The sequence below is a fragment of the Myxocyprinus asiaticus genome, chromosome 6, assembly GCF_019703515.2.
Source record: "Myxocyprinus asiaticus isolate MX2 ecotype Aquarium Trade chromosome 6, UBuf_Myxa_2, whole genome shotgun sequence".
In the NCBI taxonomy this organism is placed as follows: Eukaryota; Metazoa; Chordata; class Actinopteri; order Cypriniformes; family Catostomidae; genus Myxocyprinus; species Myxocyprinus asiaticus.
In genome coordinates this window covers 45,655,974-45,683,743 of record NC_059349.1, presented here as the reverse complement: position 1 = coordinate 45,683,743, position 27,770 = coordinate 45,655,974, and the positions used below count along the sequence as shown (strand labels likewise).

At 36.4% G+C, this 27,770-nt stretch overlaps 2 protein-coding genes across 4 annotated transcripts in view; one reads left to right on the top strand and one right to left on the bottom strand.

Moving 5' to 3' along the window:
• LOC127443119 (eukaryotic translation initiation factor 4E type 2) overlaps positions 1–4,061 on the top strand; it is a 9,440-nt gene extending 5,379 nt beyond the window's left edge. For 2 of the 3 annotated variants that reach the window (XM_051701641.1, XM_051701640.1), the window contains exons 3-8: positions 1,783–1,917; positions 2,094–2,198; positions 2,691–2,843; positions 3,024–3,160; positions 3,634–3,708; positions 3,871–4,061. In XM_051701641.1, coding sequence (XP_051557601.1) covers positions 1,783–1,917; positions 2,094–2,198; positions 2,691–2,843; positions 3,024–3,160; positions 3,634–3,682 — 579 coding nt within the window. In that variant the 3' untranslated portion in view covers positions 3,683–3,708; positions 3,871–4,061. Of the gene's footprint in view, positions 1–1,726; positions 1,918–2,093; positions 2,199–2,690; positions 2,844–3,023; positions 3,161–3,633; positions 3,709–3,870 lie in introns of all 3 variants that reach the window. The other variant, XM_051701642.1, reaches the window with a different exon arrangement.
• A 12,339-nt stretch (positions 4,062–16,400) lies between these two features.
• LOC127443112 (acetylcholine receptor subunit gamma-like) lies at positions 16,401–27,568 on the bottom strand. Its single transcript, XM_051701631.1, has 12 exons — positions 27,439–27,568; positions 25,647–25,783; positions 24,682–24,726; positions 24,475–24,596; positions 24,144–24,299; positions 23,951–24,048; positions 23,420–23,620; positions 21,390–21,504; positions 20,182–20,296; positions 19,521–19,776; positions 17,094–17,227; positions 16,401–16,921 (listed from the first exon to the last, which is right to left on the bottom strand). Exons 1-12 carry the CDS (start codon positions 27,542–27,544, stop codon positions 16,730–16,732), a joined length of 1,677 nt encoding a protein of 558 aa, XP_051557591.1. The 5' UTR covers positions 27,545–27,568; the 3' UTR covers positions 16,401–16,729.
• Between the last annotated feature and the right edge of the window lie 202 nt (positions 27,569–27,770).

The window sequence follows — 27,770 nt, the reverse complement described above, 5'->3', positions numbered from 1 at the left end:
CTATTTTGTGAAGTACACCAGTCCCTCCTGCAGCAAAGCACCCCCACAACATGATGCTGCCACCCCCATGCTTCATGGTTGGGATGGTGTTCTTTGGCTTGCAAGCCTCACCCTTTTTCCTCCAAACCTAATGATGGTCATTATGGCCAAACAGTTCAATTTTTGTTTCATCAGACCAGAGGACATTTCTCCAAAAAGTAAGATCTTTGTCCCCATGTGCCCTTGCAAACTATAGTCTGGCTTTTTTATGGTAGCCTTTCAGGTTATGTTGATATAGGACTCGTTTTACTGTGGATATAGATACCTGTCTACCTGTTTCCTCTAGCATCTTCACAGGGTCCTTTGCTGTTGTTCTGGGATTGATTTGCACTTTCCGCACCAAACTATGTTCATCTCTAGGAGACAGAATGCGTCTCCTTCCTGAGCGGTATGATGGCTGCGTGGTCCCATGGTGTTTATACTTGCATACTATTGTTTGTACAGATGAACGTGGTACCTTCAGGCATTTGGATTTTGCTCCCAAGGATGAACCAGACTTGTAGAGGTCCACAAATTTTTTATGAGGTCTTGGCTGATTTCTTTTGATTTTCCCATGATGTCAAGTAACGATACATTGAGTTTGAAAGTAGGCCTTAAAATACATCCACAGGTACACCTCCAATTGACTCCAATTAGCCTAGCAGAAGTTAATTGGCTAAAGGCTTGACATCATTTTCTGGAATTTTCCAAGCTGCTTAAAGGCACAGTTAACTTAGTGTATGTAAACTTCTGACCCACTGGAATTGTGATATATTCAATTAAAAGTGAAACAATTTGTCTGTAAACAATTGTTGGAAAAATTACTCATGTCATGCACAAAGTAGATGTCCTAAACAACTTGACAAAACTATAGTTTGCTAATATTAAATCTGTGGAGTGGTTAAAAAATTTGTTTTAATTAATTCAACCGAAGTGTATGTAAACTTCTGAATTCAACTGTATGTAACACATAATTTCCTATCATAGTTTAATTTGAATACATTATGTATATATGCCCAAATATACAAACTGTATTTTTATATATTTGTTCATTGCCATATTTCAGATTTCTGTATGGGAAGGCATATGGAATACCTTTTTATCTTACACTTTTAATAAGCATACAATACTTAGTCTGTTAATATGAACATTCAAAAAAATCTATGTTAAATCAAGTCAAAGACTCATTAAGTTTATGTGTTGTATTATAATTATGTTTATATTGCTTCAAAAGTAATACCTACAGCAACAAGCATATTTCATGTATCTTTTATCTGTTGCCTATTATTCAACATATAAATTTAGTTTCAGATCAGTCATCTACTCTTTAATAATTGCATGATATGGCACGTGGCTATACCTTTTAAGAGTGAGTGCTCACTAAAACTGGCTCACTGAGGGGCGGGGCCAACTCCAAAAGGAGGCAGGACTTCCACCCATGGTTAGGCTTAGGGAAAGGGTAGAAATATAAGTGCTATTCACATTATTTGATCTCACATTAGCTAATATTTTATTTGTTTTATTTATGTGTAATAGATTATATTCCTCACCCAAATTTTTGAGGAGGCACTGTTTCCTTGCTTCTTCTGAATAACCCCCATAGATAGATAGATAGATAAAAATGGATACATGGACAAAGAAATTCTAATTAATTTTATGAATAAATCAGATGGATCCAAATCATGTGTGATAAACTTTGTTGTTCTAGTTAGAATTTTTGAGTGTGTGTTGGTGTGTGTGTGTGTGTGTGTGTGTATGCTGCAGCCGGTGGTCCCAGGGGCCGGTGAACACCCTCTTCAGTACAACTACACATACTGGTATTCTCGTCGCACACCAGGACGACCAGCCAGCACACAGAGCTACGAACAGAACATCAAACAGATCGGCAGCTTTGCTTCGGTACCTACTGACATATTCGTGCACACAAACACACACTGATGCAGATATATTTATTTAGAAATATGAACCACACATTCAAATACATGCACAATGGGAATAAAAGTTAGATTGCCTTGCTGTTGGTCATATGATCGCTTGATTGACCACTCAACAGCTGTCTTGTAATTGTACTGTAGGTGGAGCAGTTCTGGCGTTTTTATAGTCACATGATCAGACCGGGTGATCTGACTGGCCACAGCGATTTCCACCTATTTAAGGAAGGAATCAAACCCATGTGGGAGGTGAGTGCTGCATGATGTAATGCTGCTTATTAAAATATTATTATATTTTAATAAATTGCATTAATCAAATATTATTAAAACAACAGAGGTCATATTTATTGTTGTCAGATTATGTTATGGAAGCCCTCAACCGCAAGGTGAAAAAAAAACATGGTAAATTTATTGCAAGTGTGAATGCAAACTATTGCGATTGAACCCAAAACTTATTGAGGGGGCACACAAAATTATTTCAGAATAAAAATTCCAGCCCTGTCCTCTAAGAGGCTCCGTAACACCTAAAACATTTCACCTTGCAGTTCAGAGCTTCTGTAATATTTAAGCTGTTTTGCAGTTATTTTTGCTGGAAACAAATGAATTTTTTTTATTAAATAATTGTTAATGCCTTTTTTTTATCTTAATAAAACAAACAAACAGTATATATCATCTTACTACAGAGCTCTACTCTCCATTTCACTGCTTGTTTCATCAGTCCTCTCACTCTTTCTTTTCTAGGATGATGCTAATAAGAGTGGAGGTAAGTGGATCATTCGGCTTCGTAAAGGCCTGGCATCACGCTGCTGGGAGAATCTGATCTTAGCGATGCTTGGGGAGCAGTTCATGGTAGGCGAGGAGGTCTGTGGGGCTGTCGTGTCCGTTCGTTTCCAGGTACTGTAATGCAATGACTTTAGTTGTTCATAAAATGGCATTGTTTTTCATTGAGTCTCAGAGCCTGAAATTTTTAGAGGTGTTATCTAAAAACAATTTGTTGTGAATTAGATTTATTTAGCTGAGATGTGCCAATTATATTTTTCTGTATAAAAAAAAAAATTGTGCTTTTGTTTGAAGGAGGATATAATTTCTATCTGGAATAAGACAGCCAGTGACCAGGCCACCACAGCACGCATTAGAGACACTTTACGCAGAGTTCTCAATCTGCCTCCAAATACCATAATGGAGTATAAAACACACACCGACAGCATCAAGTGAGTTGCAGAACACAGATCAAGTTTGTTAGGGTTCAAATGAAACAATAAATATGTTGTTGAAAATTAAGACAGAAAGTTTTTGGACACTTTCTGGTTGTCGAAATTGGTTGAACATGTCAACAGTTAATGCTATGAAATGCACATGTTGTTATTCTGCTAGGACACCTGTGTGAACTTTGTAAACATTGGGACTATTTGGTTAGAAGTTTTAATTAAATGAATTTAGTCCTGAAAAAAGATCTAGCATCATTTGTTTGCAGATGCCACATAGTTTAAATTTTTTTCTAATGTAATGACATGCAGATATGTTTTAGTGTCCAAATACTTACTGAGGCCACTGTATGTAATATTATCATGGCTAAATAATGGTTATTTGAAATTTCGAAACTTAATGGATGTAAGCCTATTGTTTTTATGTGTAGTATTGTTAGTTTTCATATATATTGGATATTTTATGTGTGATGTTTCAGAGCTTGGGAGGATTTCCATGGTCTAGTAAATGCAAGTGGAGGCCGCTAGTTTTTCATCCTGAGAGTGATTGATGGGTAAAAACTCATAACGACACTCACAAACATAAACTCACACACTTTAGCATTGACACATACAGTAATCACTCTCATTGCAGCAGCTCAGTTCATTCTTAATACTTCATACCCATATTTCTTTTTATCACTGGCTAATAGTATTATTTTTTCACCCATATATAGATTTTTGGGTTCATTTTCCTAAGGAAGAGGACGCGTCAGAGGAACGAAAACGAAAACAAAAAGGGACATAATGAAAAGGTTCAGCATGAGACATTTTTACTGCAGAAGACTTCTGGATTTGGTTTTTATCATCCGAACACCACCTGAAATCTCGCAGAAGAGGAAGGTACCAAATATCAACTTTTTTCCATTCAGCCAACAGGCTGAGATATCAGAGCGACATGGAGGAAGCCAGTGGGACCACATAGTTCAGCCACTGTGACATGAACTAATGACTGGGAACTGCCAACAGTTTTCCAGAATTTTTAACACGTCCTTGTGTAGTACAGTCACATTTACCTGAATATGCATCTGAATAGCACTGTCTTAAAAAAATAAATGAAGACAGAATTAATTTAGGTCACATTGATGGGAATATTTTACTATGGTGCAGTATTTTAGCTACAGTGTTAAGAGTTGTTTTAACTAAGAACTGTTGTACAAAAAACATTATTATATTTCTAAACATATTTGGAGAGATCTATAATGGAAACTTTTTATTTCTCCTGAGTTGAGAGAGTGAAAACACAAAGGACAGTGCCTTCCCTGGGGTGGGCATGGTGGGTACCAAGCTGCCTGATTCACTGTGCCTGGCCTTCTGGCCTTCGCCTCCGGCAAAACAGATCACTGATTTTAAAAATCACTCCACATCCTGGCACTCTGCTGGGGAAGGGGTCACTGGAGGTGTCAGAGTGATATCATTGCTCCAGTGTTCTATAGAGAAGAGGCCCAAGCCCTGGTTTAGAATCATTTGAAATCACTCAAACATTTTTCACAGATATGTAGTAATAACACTGATCTGGAGTTAATGGGGGCTGGGTGGGCTCTAGTTTCACACCTACTTTATACTGCCTGAAATTCAGTGCTGGTGCTGGACAGAGTTGTGTTTGAAGTATATAAAAAGAGAAAAGGAAAGGTGGTTTGTAATTATGATTAATTAGCAATAAATGGTTATTATGCATCTGCTGCTCATTTTCAGCTGTGGTGTGACTGTTTTGTTGGTAGTATAACTTGTTACTTGAGTAGCTGATGCATGAAATGCATTGACTTTTTTTATCAATATCAAAATATTTTGGTTAAAATTTATATAAATGTGTAAGGGCAAGGATATGGTCACACTTTACAAATAAGGTTATATTTGGTAACATAAGTAAATGCTTTAGGTATCATTAACTAACAATGAACAATATTGTTTTACAGCATTTAACATTGCTTTATGTTAATTTATGCATTTACAATTGTTCATTAGTTCATTTGTTTATAATGCATTAACAAACATTAGCATATACAACTTTTAGTGTAAAAATGCACTAGTATACAGTATATTGCAATTAATGTTAACACTTTACAATATGGTTCTATTTGTTAACATTGGTTTCATTGTATGTGTCATCAGCACCATGCCCTGAAGGTGCCTGAGAAGTTTGGGTCTGGTGCCATCTAGTCAAAAAATGAAATAATATAACTTTGTGAGCTTATAATTTTTGATAGTGTTGGCCTGTTTTCACGAGGCTGGTCTCGTTACATTTCTGGGGACTTGCCAAGTGCAACGATACCACATTTGCAATGGTTCGCCATATGGCCTGTTGCCATTTTGAATTTGGCACGAAAACTACTTTAGCAAATTGCTAAGCCAGAATAATAATAAATAAATATCTTACAGAACAAACACAGATCACAAAGTCTAAGTCAGCAGAAGAAAGTCAGACATCTGGGATGGTATGAGGGTGAGTAAATGATGACAGAATTTTCAGTGTAACACTGTGCATGTAAACCCTATTTGCTTATTTGATAAGTGGCCTAGAAATAGTACAGTATTTAAAATATTTCTTATTCTTACATTATAACATTTATTTGTGTTACATTTTTAATTTTTTATTTATTAGGTTTTGAATCCCTGATTTTCAGTACGGTCTCTTTAGACCCAAATTAGAGTTGCCAAATGTCCCTTATCAGCCACGATATCCCGTATTTTGGCTGGAATGAAGACATCCCATATATTTTGTCCAATATTTTAGCAGCAAAATACTCGAGGGGACCCCCGTCCCATATTGAAGTGCTCAAATATCCCGTATTCACATGGTGAAGACATAACAACCATAACCCCGATGTACAAGATTAATTCTGTAAATCTAATATCAGACTAAAACTACAAAGCTGAGCTCAAGTCTAAAATGTATACCACAGGATGTAAATGTGGATATTAATCTTACCATCCAGTCCAAAGAACTATGATCCATGTTACATTTCCCATTATATCCAGGCCAACTCTTCCATATCCGCCCAATATTCTCACCAATACTGTATTACTGTAGTACAGTATGGTGGATGAAATGAAATTCCAGCTGGAAAACTTCTGACCTGGAGCTCTTGTTTCGCAAGGCATCATGTATTACAGCAGGAACCCTGGATCATCACAAGCGAGATGCCCTCTGTGTCACAGACCTCAAAATACGGCATGAACATACTCCACCCGATAAACACCAGATCACAACATGTCTAGGTTTGACACAAGGAGTCAAAGTTTGATTGGTTAGCATGGGCCAGCTAGTCCCTGCTAGTAGATGCCAAAATTACACCGTTACGAGGGTCAACCATTCAAATGTAGCAGTGTGTTCTGACTAAACATATACCATCAACGGCCACTTTATTAGGTATACCTGCACATCTACTTATTCATGCGATTATCTAATCAGCCAATCGTGTGGCAGCAGTGTAATGTATAAAATCATGCAGATATGGGTCAGGAGCTTCAGTTAATTTTCGTATCAACCATCAGAATGGGAAACAAATGTGATCTCAGTGATTTCAACCGTGGCATGATTGTTGGTGCCATACGGGCTGGTTTGAGTATTTCTGTAACTGCTGATCTCCTGGGATTTTCACACACAACAGTCACTAGTGTGTAAAGAGAATGGTGTGAAAAACAAAATGGCGGATGGTCAGAGATCTGCAGGGATACGTCCTGCACTCTCACATTTTAAATCCAAAATATGGAAACACTTTGGATTTAACACATTACCAGGAAATGCAGCGCTAGACATGACTAAATCGGTATGCAAACTCTTGTCATGTACTGGTATTGTATTGTGGTAATATGACCAACATGAGTGCCCATCTTGCTTGACACCATCCAGAGCTAATCGTGGAGTTAGCCAAACAACCTGTAGCAGCAGCAAGCCAACGGAATCTGGATGGGACAATGAATAAACTACCCAGCTATTCAGAGAAAGCAAAACGCATCACAAAGTCAATTGCTCTTTTTATGTGCAAAGACCTTTGTCCATATAGTGTGGTGGAAAATACAGGTTTTCGAAACATGGTTTACACATTGGAGCCACGGTACATTATACCATCAACTGTAGCACTTTCCTTCAAAATGTATTTTATTTACCAAATATACATTACTGTATGATGCTCCTGAAATATAACTCAGAAAAATGTGTTGCATTGTTTTTGTAAATCTGACTCATCATATACAGTCTCTATAAGTGTATGATTCAGCTTTTTCCTATGGTCTAGTGTTAAAAAAGCTAACAAACATCACATCTAGAATCGCAATCTGTAAGAATCGCAATACATATCGAATCAGCACCCAAGTATCGTGATATTATCGAATTGGGAGATAAGCATATCATCCCATCCCTACATTCTGAGATGCTATTCTGCTCACTACAATTGTACAGAGGGGTGATCAGAGTTAATGTAGCCTTTCTGTCAGCTGGAACCAGTCTGGCCATTCTCTGTTGAACTCTCTCATCAACAAGGCATTTTCATCCACAGAACTGCCGCTCACTGATTGTTTTTCGTACTATTCTCTACACACTCTAGAGACTGTTGCGCGTGAAAATCCCATGAGATCAGCAGTTACAGAAATACTCGAAACAAAAATCATGCCACGGTCTAAATAACTGAGATCACATTTTTTCCCCATTCTGATGATTGATGTGAACATTAACTGAAGCTCCTGACCCATATTTGCATGTTTTTATACATTACACTGCTGCCACATGATTGGCTGATTAGATAATCGCATGAATATGTAGATGTACAGGTGTACCTAATAAAATGGCCGGTGAGTATATTTGTCATAGCCTTTTAAAAGCATGAAATGGACTTATACTGTGATTAGTCATATAGCATTTATGGCTCAGCTCATTGGCTCAAAAATGCATGAGTGATATTATGCATTATCACCTGATGCTAAAGGGCTCTAGTACAGTATGTGACAACAACCAAACACATGCACACAATATCTGGAACATTGTGCCTTTGTTTTCGGCTGTCCTGAGGAAGAGGTCATGTTGATGCTTCCGTCCCACAAAGTTCAAAACATCTCTCCGTATTTAATTGCGTTCTCAAAGCTGCCTAGAAAGAATGAGAGAGAGAGATGGAGGGATATGGCATTCCTCTGACGCAGTTAGTAGGTAAACAAGGGTGACCTTTTCTGACCTCGCAGAATAGTTGGCACCATAATAAAGAGCAAATGAGGAAAATGACTTGGAAAGATATGAGAGGTTTAACTGTAAAACCATCTTGACTAAAATATATATATATATATATAAAATATAGTAGTCTCCCTTATTGTTGTGGCTTATGAGCCGGCCATGAAACAGGAATCAAAGATGTGTTTACAAGTTCCCAGGCTGTTACAATGAGCACTTCCAAAGAACAGTTAATAATTGCAGGATTTGCCAAAGTTTGTGAGGATCATGCCATTGAATCTTGAAGGTATTCCAGTCTAAGCAGCATACCTGTATATTTTTCAGTTGCTCTCAGTGTTTTATCCGCTATAGCCACTAAATGTCACGTAAAAAGGCAAACTGCAATTGGTTGCTTTATCCTCCTGCAACCCTACCATACACATGCATGGACATTGTATTTTGACTTCGCTATATGCAAACGCATAATTTAAATGCATTTAAATCGACTGATCTCAGTTCAGAAGACTCTGTGCTGTCAGTAAAGGGTTAAACTTTTGACGTACAGAGTCATGTAACCAAACAGGCACCGATAACAGCAGAGTTTGTTTTTGGGAGAAAAGTCAACAAAAGTACATCTTGTTAGAAACGTACGTTTTTACATTGAATACTGTTTGAGTCAAATGTCTCTAGTTTAATCCAATATGCCATTTTTTATTTGAGCCATTTATTGCAAATGTCACGCTGCTAAACACAATGTACACTAATGTGTATTTTAGTGCATTTTTTTTCTTAGAAATCCTACAGTATATTTACTGTGCATTATCACAGTGAGAATCAATGGGTTCATACAAATGCTGAAATATGTTTCTTTCAGAGGATTTATATGGAGTTAGAATGAAAATAAGGTGCATTTTGAACTGTTCTGAGTCCAGTGCAAACAGACAGCAAACAGGAGGTTAAGTCACTCACTAAATAGGGAGCAAGGGATCATCCTATAGCTCTCTATGCAGCTAAGTGCATTCAATTCAAACTTCTTATTAAAATAGATTATCATAGTACTTCTTATAGTACATAGATTCAGAATTTATAATGTATAATTTTATTTTAACATGGTTGGCAGTGATTGGATGATGCTGGACATTACTTTGAATCATAATTATGCTAATTTCTAATGTAATATCTGCAACATCTAAAAAACATGAATAACCAACACTCCTGGAAATATAAACAATTTAATAAAAAAAAAAAGACTTTTTATTGCTTGGTATTATTTAAAATTCCACAACTCCTGCTTTCCACGTATGTAGCCATACATTTTTAGGAAAACTACAGGTGCTGGTCATATAATTAGAATATCATCAAAAAGTTGATTTATTTCACTAATTCCATTCAAAAAGTGAAACTTGTATATTATATTCATTCATTACACACAGACTGATATATTTCAGATGTTTATTTCTTGTAATTTTGATGATTATAACTGACAACTAAGGAAAATCCCAAATTCAGTATCTCAGAAAATTAGAATATTCATTAAGACCAATACAAAGAAAGGATTTTTACAAATCTTGGCCAACTAAAAAGTATGAACATGAAAAGTATGAGCATGTACAGCACTCAATACTTAGTTGGGGCTCCTTTTGCCTGAATGACTGCAGCAATGCGGCGTGGCATGGAGTCGATCAGTCTGTGGCACTGCTCAGGTGTTATGAGAGCCCAGGTTGCTCTGATAGTGGCCTTCAGCTCTTCTGCATTGTTGGGTCTGGCATATCGCATCTTCCTCTTCACAATACCCCATAGATTTTCTATGGGGTTAAGGTCAGGCGAGTTTGCTGGCCAATTAAGAACAGGGATACCATGGTCCTTAAACCAGATACTGGTTGCTTTGGCACTGTGTGCAGGTGCCAAGTCCTGTTGGAAAATGAAATCTGCATCTCCATAAAGTTGGTCAGCAGCAGGAAGCATGAAGTGCTCTAAAACTTCCTGGTATACGGCTGCGTTGACCTTGGACCTCAGAAAACACAGTGCACCAACACCAGCAGATGACATGGCACCCCAAACCATCACTGACTGTGGAAACTTTACACTGGACCTCAAGCAACGTGGATTGCGTGCCTCTCCTCTCTTCCTCCAGACTCTGGGACCCTGATTTCCAAAGGAAATGCAAAATTTACTTTCATCAGAGAACATAACTTTGGACCACTCAGCAGCAGTCCAGTCCTTTTTGTCTTTAGCCCAGGCGAGACGCTGAAACCCATGTCTTGCATACGTCTGTGCGTAGTGGTTCTTGAAGCACTGACTCCAGCTGCAGTCCACTCTTTGTGAATCTCCATCACATTTTTGAATGGGTTTTGTTTCACAATCCTCTCCAGGGTGCGGTTATCCCTATTGCTTGTACACTTTTTTCTACCACATCTTTTCCTTCCCTTCGCCTCTCTATTAATGTGCTTGGACACAGAGCTCTGTGAACAGCCAGCCTCTTTTGCAATGACCTTTTGTGTCTTACCCTCCTTGTGCAACGTGTCAATGGTCGTCTTTTGGACAACTGTCAAGTCAGCAGTCTTCCCCATGATTGTGCAGCGTACAGAACTAGACTGAGAGACCATTTAAAGGCCTTTGCAGGTGTTTTGAGTTAATTAGCTGATTAGAGTGTGGCACCAGGTGTCTTCAATATTGAACCTTTTCACAATATTCTAATTTTCTGAGATACTGAATTTGGGATTTTCCTTAGTTGTCAGTTATAATCATCAAAATTAAAAGAAATAAACATTTGAAATATATCAGTCTGTGTGTAATGAATGAATATAATATACAAGTTTCACTTTTTGAATGGAATTAGTGAAATAAATCAACTTTTTGATGATATTCTAATTATATGACCAGCACCTGTATATGCTCTAGAATGTTTTTTTTTGTTGTTGTTTTTTTTGCATGTTTATTAGGTGCAACTAGTTACCAATCAAAAAGGGAAATGGAAAATCAGTCACGTTCGGGTCTCAGGAGGTTATATGTCGATAAGGCTCCTTTCTGTCTAAGTGGGCAGTTCTTGGCAAGATATGCTGCAGTGTGGGACAGACTCTTGCAAAAGTCAAAAGTCTGTAAATGTGAGACTAAGGTCTGATTTGCTTGTATGCGTTGATCAGTACCTTTGGTGGACTGTCCCAGTGAGTTCCCTCTCTGGTGTGTAGGCCCTCATTTCCATCAGGCAGCAGCCGAGCCAGCACATCTCTGCCTTCAGGGGTCTCTCAAACAGGAAGACGCACTCTGCATCCTTGTCAAAGCCTTGTAGTGAGTAGGATCGAGCTGGGCCGCAGAACTGCAAACACACACATGAGCTCTCTGACAGAGTTTGGAACACAAAGACAGGTTTCATGGTGTAAATCAGCATTGGTTGGAAATGACAAAAAGTTAAAGCACGAGGTTAACCAGTTTGAAGTGATTCATTATTCACAGGTAGTTTAAATTGACTGTTCCATTACAGACTTTTATCAAACTTTGCATGTGGTTATACACACACACACACAGACACACACATACATACATACACATACGTAGTGCAATCTAATACAAATCTGTTATCTGTTATGTACAGTGCAAATGTTTTTTTGTTTTTTTTTTTTCAGAGGAATGAAATGGCAGAAGAGGTTGGATGTATTGGATAAATATAAAAAAAGACTAAACTGTGTATTGCACATAGTTATTGCTCAATGGGACAATTTAACTGTTCATGAGATGGATAGCTGATCTGTCCAGATGTTGCAGAATATGATGCAATCCCATGTTGACTGCATCATCCACAGACCTGTTTGCTCGATAAGCAAATTGAAGGGGATCTAGAAAGGGTCCAGTGATGTTCTTCAGGTGGGCCAACGCCAGTCTCTCAAATGATTTCATGACCACAGACGTCAGGGCGACAGGTCTGTAGTTGTACAAAACAAATCACATTTGTACATAGTGCTGGTTTGGTACAGGTCTGACTAGTAGACAGGTTGACCCATTTAAACTAGTCCAACATAGTTTTGTGACAACTCATAGTAATTCCTACTAGATGGCGAAATCGTGAGATATTGTACAACTTGGCTCATACGAATCAACAAACATAATTTCAAATCGATGCAATACAGGCATCAAATTTTTGTTAGCATTCTATTTAACATTTTAAGAAAGGAAATGCCTGTGAACAAATTTGTTTACTCATTTATGCAATACAAATGACTTTGTCAATAACCTGTAATACAGTTCCCTCATCTAGTTTCAAACCCCAATATTTTCCTTCTTCCATGGTACACAAAACTTATTTTCCTTTTAAAATCATGGTCAGGTTTAGGCTTTGGGTAAGGGGTTAGACTTTATTGTTAATTTTAGGTTTGGGTTATTGGTTATACTAAGCGAAAAACTTAACATCATTTGTTGGTTCATTTATTTTTCTCTTTGGGAGTAAAAGTGAGCCAACTCATATGATTTTGCCATCTATTACTATTATTATGACTTGTCATGAGACACTGCATTCTGGGGCACAGCATCCAAAACACATGGTGACCTGAAATGTTGGTCTTTACAACAGGGTAAAATGAGATTATATAGGTTATTTAAAGGAATTGTTCACACGAAAATGAAAATTCTCTCATCATTTACTTACCCTCATGCCATTCCAGGTGTGTACAACTTTCTTTTTTCTGCTAAACATAAATGAAGATTTTTAAAAAATTTTTTTAGCTCTGTTGGTCCATTCAATGCAAGGGAATGGTGGCCAGAACTTTGAAGCTCCAAAAAGCACATAAAGGCAGCATAAAAAGTAATCCAAACAACTACAGTGGTTTAATCCATGTCTTCACAAGCAATATGATAGGTGTGGCAGAAAAACAGATTAATATTTAAGTAATTTTTACTATAAATCTACGCTTTCACCAGCCCTCCTATGCACATTCACAAGAGGACCAAGTTCCTCCTCTGTGTTTTGCTGATTCGCATTCTTTGTGCATATCGCCACCTTCTGGGCAGGGAGGAGAAAGAAAAAAGTGAGGAATAAAGGAAAGGAAAAGAATAAATAAATCATATTTTCACTATAGCCCAGTAGGTGGTGAAATGCAGAAAGAATGTGAATCGCCAAAAATCTAAAGAAAAAGAACTCGTGAATGCGCATAGTAGGGCTGGTCAAAATGGAGATTTATAGTAAAAAAGGACTTGGGAAAAAAGGATTATTAGTAAAAAAGGATCTGTTTCTCACCCACACCTATTATATTGCTTCTGAAGACATGGATTTTACCACTGGAGTCGTATGGATTACTTTTATGCTTCCTTTATGTGCTTTTTGGAGCTTCAAAGTTCTAGCCGACAGAGCCGAGATATTCTTCTAAAAATCTTCGTTTTTGTTCGGCAGAAGAAAAAAAGTCCTACACATCTGGGATTGCATGAGGGTGAGTAAATGATGAGAGAATATTCATTTTTGGGTGAACTACTACTCCTTTAACAGTAAAGTGTTGCACCCCTACTAGGGTATCTGTGGTGCCTCAACTCATCTTGAATACAACACACTGTTCATGGAAGTCGTACATGTTAGTAGATTATGCTTCCAGATTTGGCTATGTAGACTTTTTGAAGAAATTGTCCTTTTTGAATGTTGAAGGCTTAGGTGTGAATAACACCTGAACAGAAGCATCACAGAAGTAAACTCATGAATAATTTATGAATATGTGTATTTTAAATCGTTAAAAATCATCAAGTGCTGAAATTGAATACTTGTTTTTAGACAAGTCATATCCTGAGGTACATACAGGCTTCATGTGACAATTAAGGTTTAGGCATGTGGTAACCTTGCAGCTCTGGTCTGCGGTAATGTGGAGTCGTTTGACTGTTCTCAGAACAGTTAGTTTGTCCAGTCTTTTAACCTCACTGTCTGTATCTTTGCCTCCAGCTCTCGCCTTGTCATCCTTTACTCTGTTCCCAGTCTCAGGGCTTACAGCCAGGGCAGCGAGTGAGAGATCCTAGATGTCTGTAGTAGGTCTGATCTGTCTGTGGAAAGCTCTAAAGAGCATGTCAATATGTTTTTCCCTCTCTAGACCAAATGGAAGAGGCTGTGTGGTCACAGAGGGTAAAGCCTTAAAAAATGGGTTAATTACCTCACTCAAACGCATCTTATTTATACATGAGATTAATCACTATATCCGGTGGGCAAACTAAGGTAGGGCCTCCCAGACACCCCAAAAATATTGGACTTGGGGGATCCCCTGGTGTTTTATTAAAACTAGAATGCTAGAAACAGAAAAACAGAATTATTTTCATATTATTGCGGTGACACAACACAACATTGTTTATTATCTGTCCCAGTTTTCATAAATAATTCAAAAGAATTTTTGTTGTTTTTTTTCAATAATAGGGGTAAAGGGATAGTTTACCCAAAAATGAAAATTCTTCCATCATTTACTCACCCTCATGCCATCCCAGATATGTACGACTTTCTTTCTTCTGCTGAACACAAATTAAGATTTTTAGAAGAATATCTCAGCTCTACTGGTCCATACAATGCAAGTTAATGGTGACCAGACCTTTCAAGCTCTAAAAATCACATAAAGGCAGCATAAAAGTAATCCATATGACTACAGTGGTTAAATTCAAATCTTCAGAAGTGATATGATAGGCATGGGTGAGAACAGATCAATATTTAAGTCCTTTTTCACTATAAATCTCCACTTTAACTTTCACTGTCACACTCTGAAAGTGAAAGTGGAGATTTATAGTAAAAAAGTATTGAAATATTGATCTGTTTCTCACCCAAAATGACCTAAATGACCACCCAGAAGACATATTAAACCACTGGAGTCGTATGGATTACTTTTATGCTACTTTTATGATAATTTTTTGCACTTCAATGATCTGGCCACCAACAGAGCTGATATGTTCTTTTAAAAATCCTTGTTTGTATTAAGCAGAAGAAAGGTCATACACAATTCGAACACTGACTATATTCACAATGTGGATACGTCTGCATGAATATGACATGACAAAATATTGGCTAAATCTAAAAAACATTTTCGTCTAAACACTAAAACTGAATAAAAATTTAAACACACAAAAAAAAAAAAACGGTGTAAAAAATTAACAATGCCTATAAATAAACAGTTGCGTATTACAGATTTAACCAAATAACATCCTTCTAGGCCTGAAAAACAATAAATATTTCTCCTTTACTATTTTGACTTTTTGGATCATTTGTATGTGAAACGTTTTTCATTTTTGTGACCATTTTTCCAAACCATCATCTTTTTAGTAGCAATAAAACAAGGTTAAAACTGAAAACCCTCGACAGTCTTGAACAAGCCTTCTGATTTAATGTATCTCTTAATTTCCTAAGGAGACATTTATTTCTATTCTATTATAAGAAGAAAGTCAAACTTGTTGATTCTAGGTGGCTTTCTTTTAATGCAAATGTTATTTTTGTGATTGAGCTATAACTGAGTTGAGTGAATGTTTTCCCATTGAAAGTTTTGTACAGTTCATAACAAAGTGACCATAAACCCATCTTTACAGACATATTAACCAACACTAATTTAGCAGCTAAGCGGACACATGAACAGAAAGAAAACATTTCTTACCATTTTACAATCTCATTGATCAGGTCCTGAGGTTTGTTGGGCTGTTGTGCAGTAATGTGTAAATGAGAGGTCATTTGCTGAGATATAACTTCCTAACTTCAAATACTGTGTGTGTCAGGAGTTCTAATGTTACTCCTACCCTCAACATCCCCTATATGCCCCCTCTCTCCTTTCCAGATCTTGTCTTTGTGAGAGAGAAAAGCATCGTTCAGCCATGAAATTAAGATCCTCCAAGTTAGTATAGGGGATAGAGGAGCCTGATATTACCCCTATCCCACACACAAAGATATAATTTTTATTATACATGATTATCTTAAGCTATGATTGCTTTTAGTTTTTTTTTTTAAATGACCTTTATATTTCAGATGAAGGTAGCTAGGGAGAGTATGAAGATGACAATATTATTTGAGGCAATGTTTAGTAATACAGATGGCATAGAGTCTGGCGTAACTTTTGGCCAAATTTAGCTCTGAGGGAAGGTTAAACTTGTTTATTTCTGTTGAATCAGTACACAAAATTGAGACTGATTAAATGAATACAAACAATAATGATTAACAAATAATATAATTTCCATTATTGTACACAACTCATATAGACAATTTTTCTGTCTCAAATGGCTTAAGATCTAACACACATGAAAAGTGAATATTTTTCGGTACAGCACAATAGTGCTGAGGGTCCCTTTACCACAGTATAGTAAAACAAAATCTGACTGCAGTTTGTCTCTGGAATATCTTCCATTCTTCTTTGTGGCATTGAAGTTTCTTTAAGCTCTTTTTAAACTGTACAGAGGTAGGGATGTGTTTAGCCTGTGATGTCCCCAGGTGAGATTTCAGGCAGGTATTTTTTGGGGTCTCCATGGAATGGTTGAGATGGTGCCTGGTTAAAATGGCCCATCAGGAAGATTGCGATGGTGCCCAGTATAAACAGCAACGTCATGACGATGAAGCACACCCTGTCAATCACCCTGGCGACCAAAAACCACTCCTCGTTTTCCTACAGAGCGAGAAGAAAGGATATCCGCAATCCAGATGTCAACTGAGGATTTTCTGGAATTAAAAAATGTAAACCCAACTGCAAACATTCACTGTAAGTGCCTGTGTTTGTTGTGCAAAAAAGAGACAACACTTTCAGCTGGTGTTTGGAGAATTCTGGATCAGTAACTCACACTTTGAAAGGCATTTTGCTGCTTGGCACTCTCTGCAATGTGTTTACAGGAAGCCAGACACTGCTGCACTTCTGGTGATGCCAAAGCCAGACTGGATTCCAGATCCTTTGCTGTTCCATCCCCTAGGCCATTTTCTGAGGTCAAAAGCCACAAGCAACAAATTGAAGTTGACATCCATTTGGGGAAATGTTTTAAAAATGATTCACTTTTATTTTAACCAGGAAAGCATCCTGGCAGTGTGGCAGCTGAATGGCATATATCGATTGAAAGGTTAGAACCCAGGAGGGAACCCAGAGAAAGAGGAAAGCCCTTTCAATACAAGCTCTTGTATGTGTGTATGTATGTAAGTGTATGTGTGTGTGTGTATATATATATATATGTGTGTGTGTGTGTGTATTCTATATATACTTTAATTTCTTTTCAATAGTTTTTAATTGTTTTCTAAAAGTCTTGTTGCTGTTTTGTATTGTTGTGTACTGGAAGCTCCTGTCACCAAGACAAATTCCTTGTATGTGTAAGCATACTTGGCAATAAAGTTCATTCTGATTCTGATTCATATAATATTTATGTAGGACCCAATAAAAAACCCTTCATATATATATATATTGAAACAACCACTCCGTCTTTTTCCAGAGCAGCCTGCATTTCTTCTGAGGTTACCTGTGGGTTTTTCTTTGTATCACAAACAATTCTTCTGGCAGTTGTGGCTGAAATCTTTCTTGGTCTACCTGACCTTGGCTTGGTATCAAGAGATCCCCAAATTTTATACTTCTTAATAAGTGATTAAACAGTACTGACTGTCATTTTCAAGGCTTTGGATATCTTTTTATATCCTTTTCCATCTTTTGACAGTTCTTTTCTGCTCCCCATGGCTCAGTATCTAGCCTGCTCAGTGCATCCACGTGAGAGCTAACAAACTCATTGACTATTTATACACAGACACTAATTGCAATTTAAAAAGCCACAGGTGTGGGAAATTAACCTTTAATTGCCATTTAAACCTGTGTGTCACCTTGTGTGTCTGTAACAAGGCCAAACATTCAAGGGAATGTAAACTTTTGATCAGGGCCATTTGGGTGATTTCTGTTATCATTATGATTTAAAAAGGAGCCAAACAACTATGTGATAATAAATGGCTTCATATGATCACTATCCTTAAATAAAAGACAGTTTTTTTCACAATTTCTGCCAGGGTATACAAACTTTTGAGTACAACTGTATAGTATATTATATATAATATAAAGATTCACATTCTTTCTGCATTTAGCCACCTACTGGTCTATAGTGAAAATATGATTTATAATATTATTGAATGTACATTATTAATTACTTAATTATAAATTATTTTATGGCATTAATATATAATCATTACAAATTAATTTTAATACATTATATTAATAAATATAAATAGATAATATTAATATATATTTGATTTGATTTGCAATTTGTCATTGGCATTTCTATCACAATCACATGAACCCCTTGCAGGTCAATCCCTTCTGTTGGAAAACCCTGCTCTGTCTAATGGGACTTCATTAAAAAAATGAATAAGGTGTTTTATGATTGATTTTTATGTCATGTCTGTAAGCACACATTCATATACTCGCTTTGTACATAATAATTAGCGAAAAATAATTAAAATGAAAAATTTACTAGTAAGATTTACTTATATTTTTGCAGATTTTCAAAGTAAATTATAACTATTAAATTAAGTAAAATCTACTTAACTTCATGACTCAATATTGATTAAAGTGAGGGAGTAAATTTAACTTAAACATTTCAGATTTGTTAATACAGAAACAAATATTATTGAAATGGTACTGTACTTTCAGTCAATTCAGTCAAATTTAAATGAACATTTTATTAGAACACTTTTTTTTGAACTTTCTTATAAACATGTTTAACCACGTATCACAACATAGAATTCCACAAGAAAGCTAAATGTGTGCATGCTACAGTATGTAGTCTATTAGACAACATCACTTTCAATTACTGACAGTAGAAACAAAATACAGAATACAAAATATATATATATATATATATATATATATATATATATATATATATATATATATATATATTTTTTTTATCGTGAATGGGTAATTTTGTGTAAAATTAACAAATACATATGACAAGGTTTTCTACTTTATGATTGATACATGATGACATATTGGAAAGGTAAACAATTATACATAATATTTATTTATAATTTATTAATATATTTATTTACTATATATTATTTATTAATATGTATTTGTTTGAATTGAGTACAAATGTAGAATTTACTTAACATTTTTAAGTTCTCACTTTAACTTATTCAATGTAGAATATACTTAATCTTTTCTGCTATATTTACTTCAACACAAAATAAAAAAAAAACATTTCAGTGTATGGTGTTGGTTTGTTTGTCATTTGTTGTTTACTCACGTATTTTCTCCAGTGTGTTCTTCAGCAGTCCCTGTCTTTCCTTTAATCGACTGAACATCAGCTCTGACCGTGCTGTTCTGAACATGTATTCATCTGCCTTTGCTATCAGTCCCAAAGAGCTGCGTCTCCTACGATGGAGCGGGCTGCCATCACCCAGGACAAACATCTTAAAAACCCCCTCCTCCTGCTCGCTCTTGTCAGGTGTCCAGCGCTGCATCCTCATCCTCAGCAGACGAGGAAGGATGTTCAACAAGACCTGGGGACCATAACATGGAGGGAAAGAGTTTATTGACCTCTGCACAATCACCTCTTCATTTATATGTTACAAATCAGAGGTTTGGGAAAGGAATTTAGGAATAAGATTTGGAGTTCAAATCCTGTTTAAACACTGCTTATATGGTCATTGTTTTTGACAGTGATAGTATAGGGAAGACAGGAAATGATGGTGAGAAGACAGTTTTAACATCAGTTTGTGGAATTAGTTAAAAAGAATTTGTGCAGTTGGGGAGGGGGTTGTGGTATACCCCACTTGTCTGGCCCAGGGGTGCCCATGCTTGACCATGTTCTGAATACTTTTTTGAAGCACTAGAAAATAATCAAAAGCATGTACTGGAAATTTAGAGATGGACAAATGGCTGTGGTGCGTCTGGCAGTGTTGTACCTTTCTAATGGTGTTGCTCATAGGGTGGGTGTTTGGAGTTCGAAGAGAAACATTTAATACCACCACACAGTTCATCACAGTTATCGTTGTCACTGACATCACAAACATCAGATACCTGGCAAAAAATAAATAAAAATGTCCATATGACTTAGCACAGTTTTTGATTTTCTGAAGATTTCTAAAGATGGAGAGTACAGAACAGACGGAAATGTTGGCAAAGAGTACGCAGAGAGACGAGGAATAGAATTGGGACTGGACACAAACCAGATTCAAACTTGCATAAGCATGTTCAATACCCATTGTGCCATGGCTCAAAAAAACATAAATTCTCTTCAGTTCTGAGCATTTGCTCTTGTTCTGCCACCAAAGACAAGTCCATTTCTTTTTAACTGAAAATTAAGATTTACATACATTAGTCTTTGCTTTTTGGCCAGCCAATTTGAACAAGCAGAGTAAGGAAATGTTTGCAGGAAATGTTTGATAACAAAAGATGTTAACGGGATCGTTCAATCAAAAAATGAAAGTTCTCTCATGATATACTCACCCTCATGCCATCCCAGATGTGCATGACTTTCTTTCTTTTGCTGAACACAAACAAAGATTTTTTAGAGTAATATTTAAGCTCTGTAGGTCCTCACAATCCAAGTGAATGGGTACCAACATTTTGAAGCTCCAAAAAGCACATAAAGGCAGCATAAAAGTAATCCATAAGGCTCCAGTGGTTAAATCTATATCTTTAGAAGCGATATAAGTGTGGGTGAGAAACAGATCAATATTTAAGTTCTTTTTTACTGTTAATTCTCCTCCCTGCCCTGTAGGTGGCGATATGCATGAAGAATGCGACTCGCCAAAAACAAGAAGAATGTGAATGTGAAAGTGGAGATTGATAGTAAAAAAAAGGACTTAAATATTGATCTGTTTTTCATCCACACTTATCATATCGCTTTTGAAGATATGGACTTAACCACTGGAGTCGTATGGATTACTTTTATGCTGCCTTTATGTGCTTTTGGAGCTTTCAAATGTTGGTACTCATTCACTTGCATTGTGAGGACCTACAGAGCTGAGATATTCTTCTTAAAATCTTTGTGTTCAGTAGAAGAAAGAAAGTCATATACATCTGGGATGGCATGAGGGTTAATAAATGATGAGAGAATTTTCATTTTTGTGTGTACTATCCCTTTAAGTGAATAAAAGCACAGACTTACTTCCCAATGAGAGGCACAGCCTGGGAGGTTTCTGGCACTTTCTTGGCGATAAGAAACAGGAAGACAGTTTGACCCAGCAGGATTGCAATGGCCATGGTGCATTTCTGTCCTCCAGCTATTCATTAAAGAAACAGTTATACTAAGAGGTCTATTCATCAATAAAGATTAAAAAAAAAACTGATCATAACCCAAAGTGCCACCCCCTTTTAGAGCTGGCCCAACCCCCTTCTGGAGTTACCCTGCCATCTTTTGGAGATTTTGCCCCCATTTGGAGATCTCCGGGCTGCAGCTATAGATACTTAAGTAAATACATGCATCAGTTGTCACTATTACCCTTTTACTAATTCACTTATTTTAATACTTGTCATTGCGAGTTCAATACTATGTCCAGAAAATACATAATTACCCTGTGTGGCACAGGGAATTTGAGTTTAAATGGACCACAGAAGCTTGTGTAACAAGCCCACCTTCAGTTTAATTTGAGTTTGCATTAACCTCTAAAGCAAACATCCATCCATCCAATTTCTATACCCGCTGATCCAAAGTAGAGTTACAGGGGGTGCTGGAGCCTTTCCCAGCTACCTTGGGCTGAAGGCAGGGAAAAAGCCTAAACAGGTGGCCAGTCCATCACAGGGCTAACACATAGACATACACACACACACTCTCACACCTATTGCCAATTTTCAGTTAACTTGCATGTTTTTAGGACTGTGGGGAAAACCATAACAACATGGGGAGAACATGCAAACTCCACACAGAATGGTTCAGGTTGGCTGGGATTCAAACCTAGGATCTTTTTACTGTGAGGTGACAGTGCTAACCACTGGGCCACCATGCCATAATCTAAAGCAACACGATGTATTAGAAAACTATTGTCTCTTTAGGTCTCTATAAGCTCTTTCAGCTGAAGACTCTTCATAAACAGCTCCTTTTATAAAGCATGACTGAGTGAAACTCTATACACAAGAGAAACAAAACAAGGACTGTGTTTTGCTGGTTTAGCTGAACCACAAGATGGAAAAAAAATCAATTGGTAATATTTTAGGTGTCTATGTCCTACAATTTTTTTTTCTCCACATTTTTCTTTCTTTGGCACTTTTTTTCTCTCTGAAAATATATATTTTTTTTTTTTCACTGATTTTTTTTTTTTTCTCTCTCTCTGAAGAAGCAACACAAGAATTTTTTTCTTGCTAACCAGCAATTACCATGTGGTACCAACCTCAGCCACCAGGTGCCTGTGGTATTTTATCTTTTGATTTATAGATTTATAGTAATAGTATAATACAATAACAAGAATGTTTTACAAATCTTAATCAAGAACAAAAATATATTTAATGCTAAACAGATTTCTAATACATGAAATCCCACAATTAAATTAATATACCTCATGTTACATACTGTATGTTTCATATAGCATTTGTTGTCATGTTTTTCTTGATTTAGATTAGTAAAACATTCATGTTATTGTATTATACTATCTAAAAATCAGCAGATAAAGTACCACAGATATTCTGCCAAAAATTAAGAGAAAACAAAATAAGTGAATTAAAAATACTAGGACATAGGCTCAGGAAGGCACTAAGACACCTAAAAAATAATTTTTCATTTGGTGAATTTATTTTTTTCACCTTGCGGTTCAGGGCTTCCGTAAATTCAGTCTGAGGGTCAGCATGGAGATTAAAATGATATGCGGGCTGTGGGGAAGTTTAGAGTTATTTTTGGTGTGTTGCCATGTGCCCAGCAGAGGTGCAGAAAATACTACAGTATCTGTCTGTGTGTAATTAGGATTGTGCTGAGGTTTATGGAGAGTGAAAGAATGTTGTAATTGTTTTATAAAGTCTGCTTCTAAATTATTTACCACACTTAAAAACTGTAGCAAAGTGTGTTGACATCACATTCTGATTTCTTCATTTTGAGGTTAGATTAAAGGGATAGTTCAACAAAAAATTTAAATTCTGTCATTATGGTCTTGTTGAAATGGCAAGCTTGCACAACAGTGACAGCTGTTAACGTTGGCAATGTAATCTCACCTTTAGCTGGCAGGAAGTAGACAAGAAGCCCGAGGGATGAAAAGAGGACACAAGGTACGATGATGTTAATGACATAGAAGAGTGGCTTTCTCTGGATGATAAGGAAGAAGATGATATCTTGGTACTCCAATTCATCTGGGCTGTATCGCTTATTCACAACCTTCTTAGCAGGGCGGTGCTTAATAATCCATTCACCATTTTCTGACCAATCAGGGCAAAGGAAAGGTGTATATTAATGGACATGCACATGTATTATATACAGTAAAATGTGCAAAGGTCTTAGGCACATTAGACGTTTCACAAAAACATTTGTCTTAAGATGGTTATTTTATAGCTTCTGTTTTAGTGTGTCAATGGGAAATATCCTAACTGCTCAAAATTTTTGAACAGTACTGAATATAAATATTACATTATATACATTATCAAAAGAAAAGCAGTTTAGTTTCAAGTAAAACTGTATTTTATAGTGATGGAATCCAGAGTTTATCTCAACATGTAAGACAGGAAAATGTGTCACAGGAGGTTTAGTACCAGTAAAAGCTTCTGGGTCGATCTCGATCCATTCCATAGTCACATTGCCCTCCTCTGCCAACATCAGTGTGATTTCATTAGAGTTGTATGTCTGAGATCTGCAAAAGGAACCAGAGCGAAACCCAGCATAAAAGTATGCTTCTTAATTCTAGTAAGAAGAAATTTTATTAATCTCCTCACTGATTAGCCATACCTGAACACCATGCTGCAGTTCTGCCAGTCGAAGGGGAAGTAGTTGACTTTGATGCCACAGGAGCTCCGGTAGATGGCAGGGGGCAGCCAGACCACACTACCATCAGGATCTATCAGAGCATTAGTATAGAGAGCCACCTCAAAGTGCCCATCTACACTGCAAACACACAAACAGGTATTACTTTATGTTGGTCACAATTTACACCAATGCCCCTGGGTTAAAATACTCAGATTGTTGACAAAACATCTCAGATATCAATCAAAGACCACAATATTCTGCTGAAGGTGTTGGATAAACTGCACATAGAATCCTCATTCATACAGCTACTCACTTGTTCTCCAGGCCAACATCAGGCAGCCAGATGGCTTTTGAGGGAAGACGCATGCGGGTGATGTTCTCATAGACCTCAAACCCTGTCCTGTGTGCCCAGCTGAGTCTATAATCACGCCATGTCTAAAGAGAAAGAGAGAAAAGAAATCACTGCTAACTACACAACAAATCCAGATATTGGCAACTACACAGACATGATAAATCTTACCATCTCAATCCAAACGCAAGTGGTGAGGGTCTCTTCTTTCTCATTCTGGACATGAAAAAAACAATTGGATGATAAATCATATTGACCCACACAGGGTTGGGGAGTAACGGAATACATATTTCACCACAGTTACAATTTAAATAATTGGTAATTAGAATACAGTTACATTCAAAAAGTATTTTGATTACTGAAGAGATTACTTTGCATTTTATTGTCATTTGTTTCATTTAATATTTAGTCCTTTCAGATGGAAAACCTTTATACATATAAATGATGCGATCCAAAATGCATTTGAACAGCGGTGAAACACTTTCTTATGATGTGTTACATTCATAAGAGCAGACAGAGAAGTATGTTTGAAGTAAGTTTGGAGTAGAAGAAATAGAAATAAAGCTTGTGTAAATTGTCAGCTTTACGCTAAGCTAAAATGCTATTTCTAGCAATTTAACATGCACATGTTACCAGGCACAATCATATTTTTTTATCAAGAAAATTCACATTGGATCATAATTTCTTTTTTTCTAGTAAGACCTTTGATATTAGGGCAAAAATTATATTCTTGATAATAACTTTTGTATTGTTTTCCTGTAAAAATATCTAAAAATCATTAAAACAAGATCGGTTTGATTTATCTTGTTTTAGAAACAACACTGCATAAGATATTTAGGTTTTTCAGAGAATGTATTTTTAACATGTGTATTTTGTCTTACTGTACTGGCAGAGTTTTTATAGTCAAAACAAGTGAAAAAATCTACCAGTGCTGAAGAAGTAATCCAAAGTATTTAGAATACGTTACTGACCTTGAGTAATCTAATGGAATACGTTACAAATTACATTTTACAGCATGTATTCTGTAATCTGTAGTGGAATACATTTCAAAAGTAACCCTCCCAACCCTGGACCCATATATACCACACTTATTTATCTTGTCTGACTGACTCACAGACACAAATATAGAGTTTTACCAGAGAAATGAGGTTTGTAAGGGTCATCTTGATTTTCACATTTGTGATGTCACCGTGGTGCTCCACAGGTCGTATGTTTTTATTGTAGCCTATCATTAGATCTTTGTGTAGAGAGCCCTCTAGATTACACACAACCACTGAAACACACACAAACACAGTGTTATAATGTCACTAATCCGCAAAGTGGCTATTCATCAAAAATGTATTTTGTTCTGTTCACATTTTGCACACAGCATTTGATACTGTAGATAACTGTATTAATTAACACGAAATAACAATTAACAGTACCTTTACAACACTTATTAAAGGGATATTTTACCCAAAACTGAAAATTATTTCATTATTTACTCACCCTTATGCCATCTAGGATGTGCATGACTTTCCTTCTTCTGCAGAACACAAACTATATAACTCCTTGTTTCACCGTAAATCTTGGCATTGCCGTCTCTAGGTACAATCATGATTTCATGCTCGATTACACTTCCTAGTGCTTGACGCATGCGCAAGAGCACTAGATAACGCTATAGGAAGAGTAATCAAGCTTGAAATCACGATCGCCAAGGAGACTGCTGTGACGATGTACAGTGAAAATGGAGTTATATTTTGGTCTGTTTTCACCCAAAACCAATTGGATTGCTTCAGAAGACATTTATTAAACCACTGGAGTCTTATGGGTTACTTTTATGCTGACTTTATCTCCTTTTTGGAGCTTTTGGGGTTCTGGTCACCATTCATTTGCATTGTATGGACCTACAGAGATGAGATATTCTTCAAAAAATCTTTGTTTGTGTTTAGCAGAAGAAAGAAAGTCATACTCATCTGGGATGGCATGAGGGTGAGTAAATGATGAGAGAATTTTCATCTTGGGGTGAACTATTCCTTTTAATATTGGTTGTTCATTTCAACATACATTATACTAATACTGTATAAATGTTAACATTAGTTATTGCATTATGAACTAACATGAACTAACGATGAATAATTGTACTTTTTTTTATATAAATTAACATTAACCAAGATAAATAAAGACTGTAAAAATATATTGTCCATGACACCTAATGCATTTATTCATGTTAACGGTAACACTTTACAATAAGGTTCCATTTGTTAACATTAGTTAATGCCTTATGTATCATGAACTAACAATGAAGGATATATTTTTAACAGCATTTATTAATATTTTTTAATGTTAGATAATAAAAATACAATTGTTCGTTGTTAGTTAATATTAATTCATAATGCATTAACTAATGTTAACATACAACTTTTGATTTCAAAAATGTATTTCTATATGTTCAAATTAACATTAACCAAAATTAATAAATGCATGTTAAATAATGTTGTTAACAAATGGAACCTTATTGTAAAGTGTTACCACCAAGTACAACAAAATAGTCAAACCTTAATGTGAAAAGCCCACAAGAATGAAATAAGAATTTTGATGCAAAATCACCATTAATCATTTAACATATGTTATTCTAACGGTCAATGTTGTGAAGAGTTTTTCTTTTGTTTTGTTTTCAGTGCAAAATCTAGTTGCTGGTCTTTAGTCTTTTGGCTTGTTTAATTTTCCATGATTGATGATTTATTGGAGAATCAACGTGTTTTTAACTTGATTAGATTTATTAATCATTACTCAACAGCATGCCCAAGATCCTACATGAGGCAGTCACATTACCAGTCGGTTATCCATCAGTCTCATGTGAAATTATTTTATTTGTCACAAACCCTGACCAAAAATAAATAAATAAATAAATAAATAATAGTAAAAAGGAAAAACTCTCCGTCTTACCTAGGAGAAAAGAAGACAGAAAAGCCCATAACCAGACAATTTTTGAGGGAGAGATCAAACCCATGGCTGAAATCCTCAGAGCAGCATTAGTGAGGAAGGAGCCCATCTCAGTTTCCACATTCAGAACCAGCACCTATTCAGAGTGTGTGCATGTGTGTGAGAGAGGAGAAACAGCTGTTTGGGAAAGGGAGGTATTATGGGGGGAAATAGGTGTGGTTTCAAGCTTGAATCTACATTGTTATTTTCAGAATGCCCACACACTCCATGCACATACAGTCCCTCACATTGTCAGCTGTCACTACACACACATCGCAGACATGATGTCCAGCCCC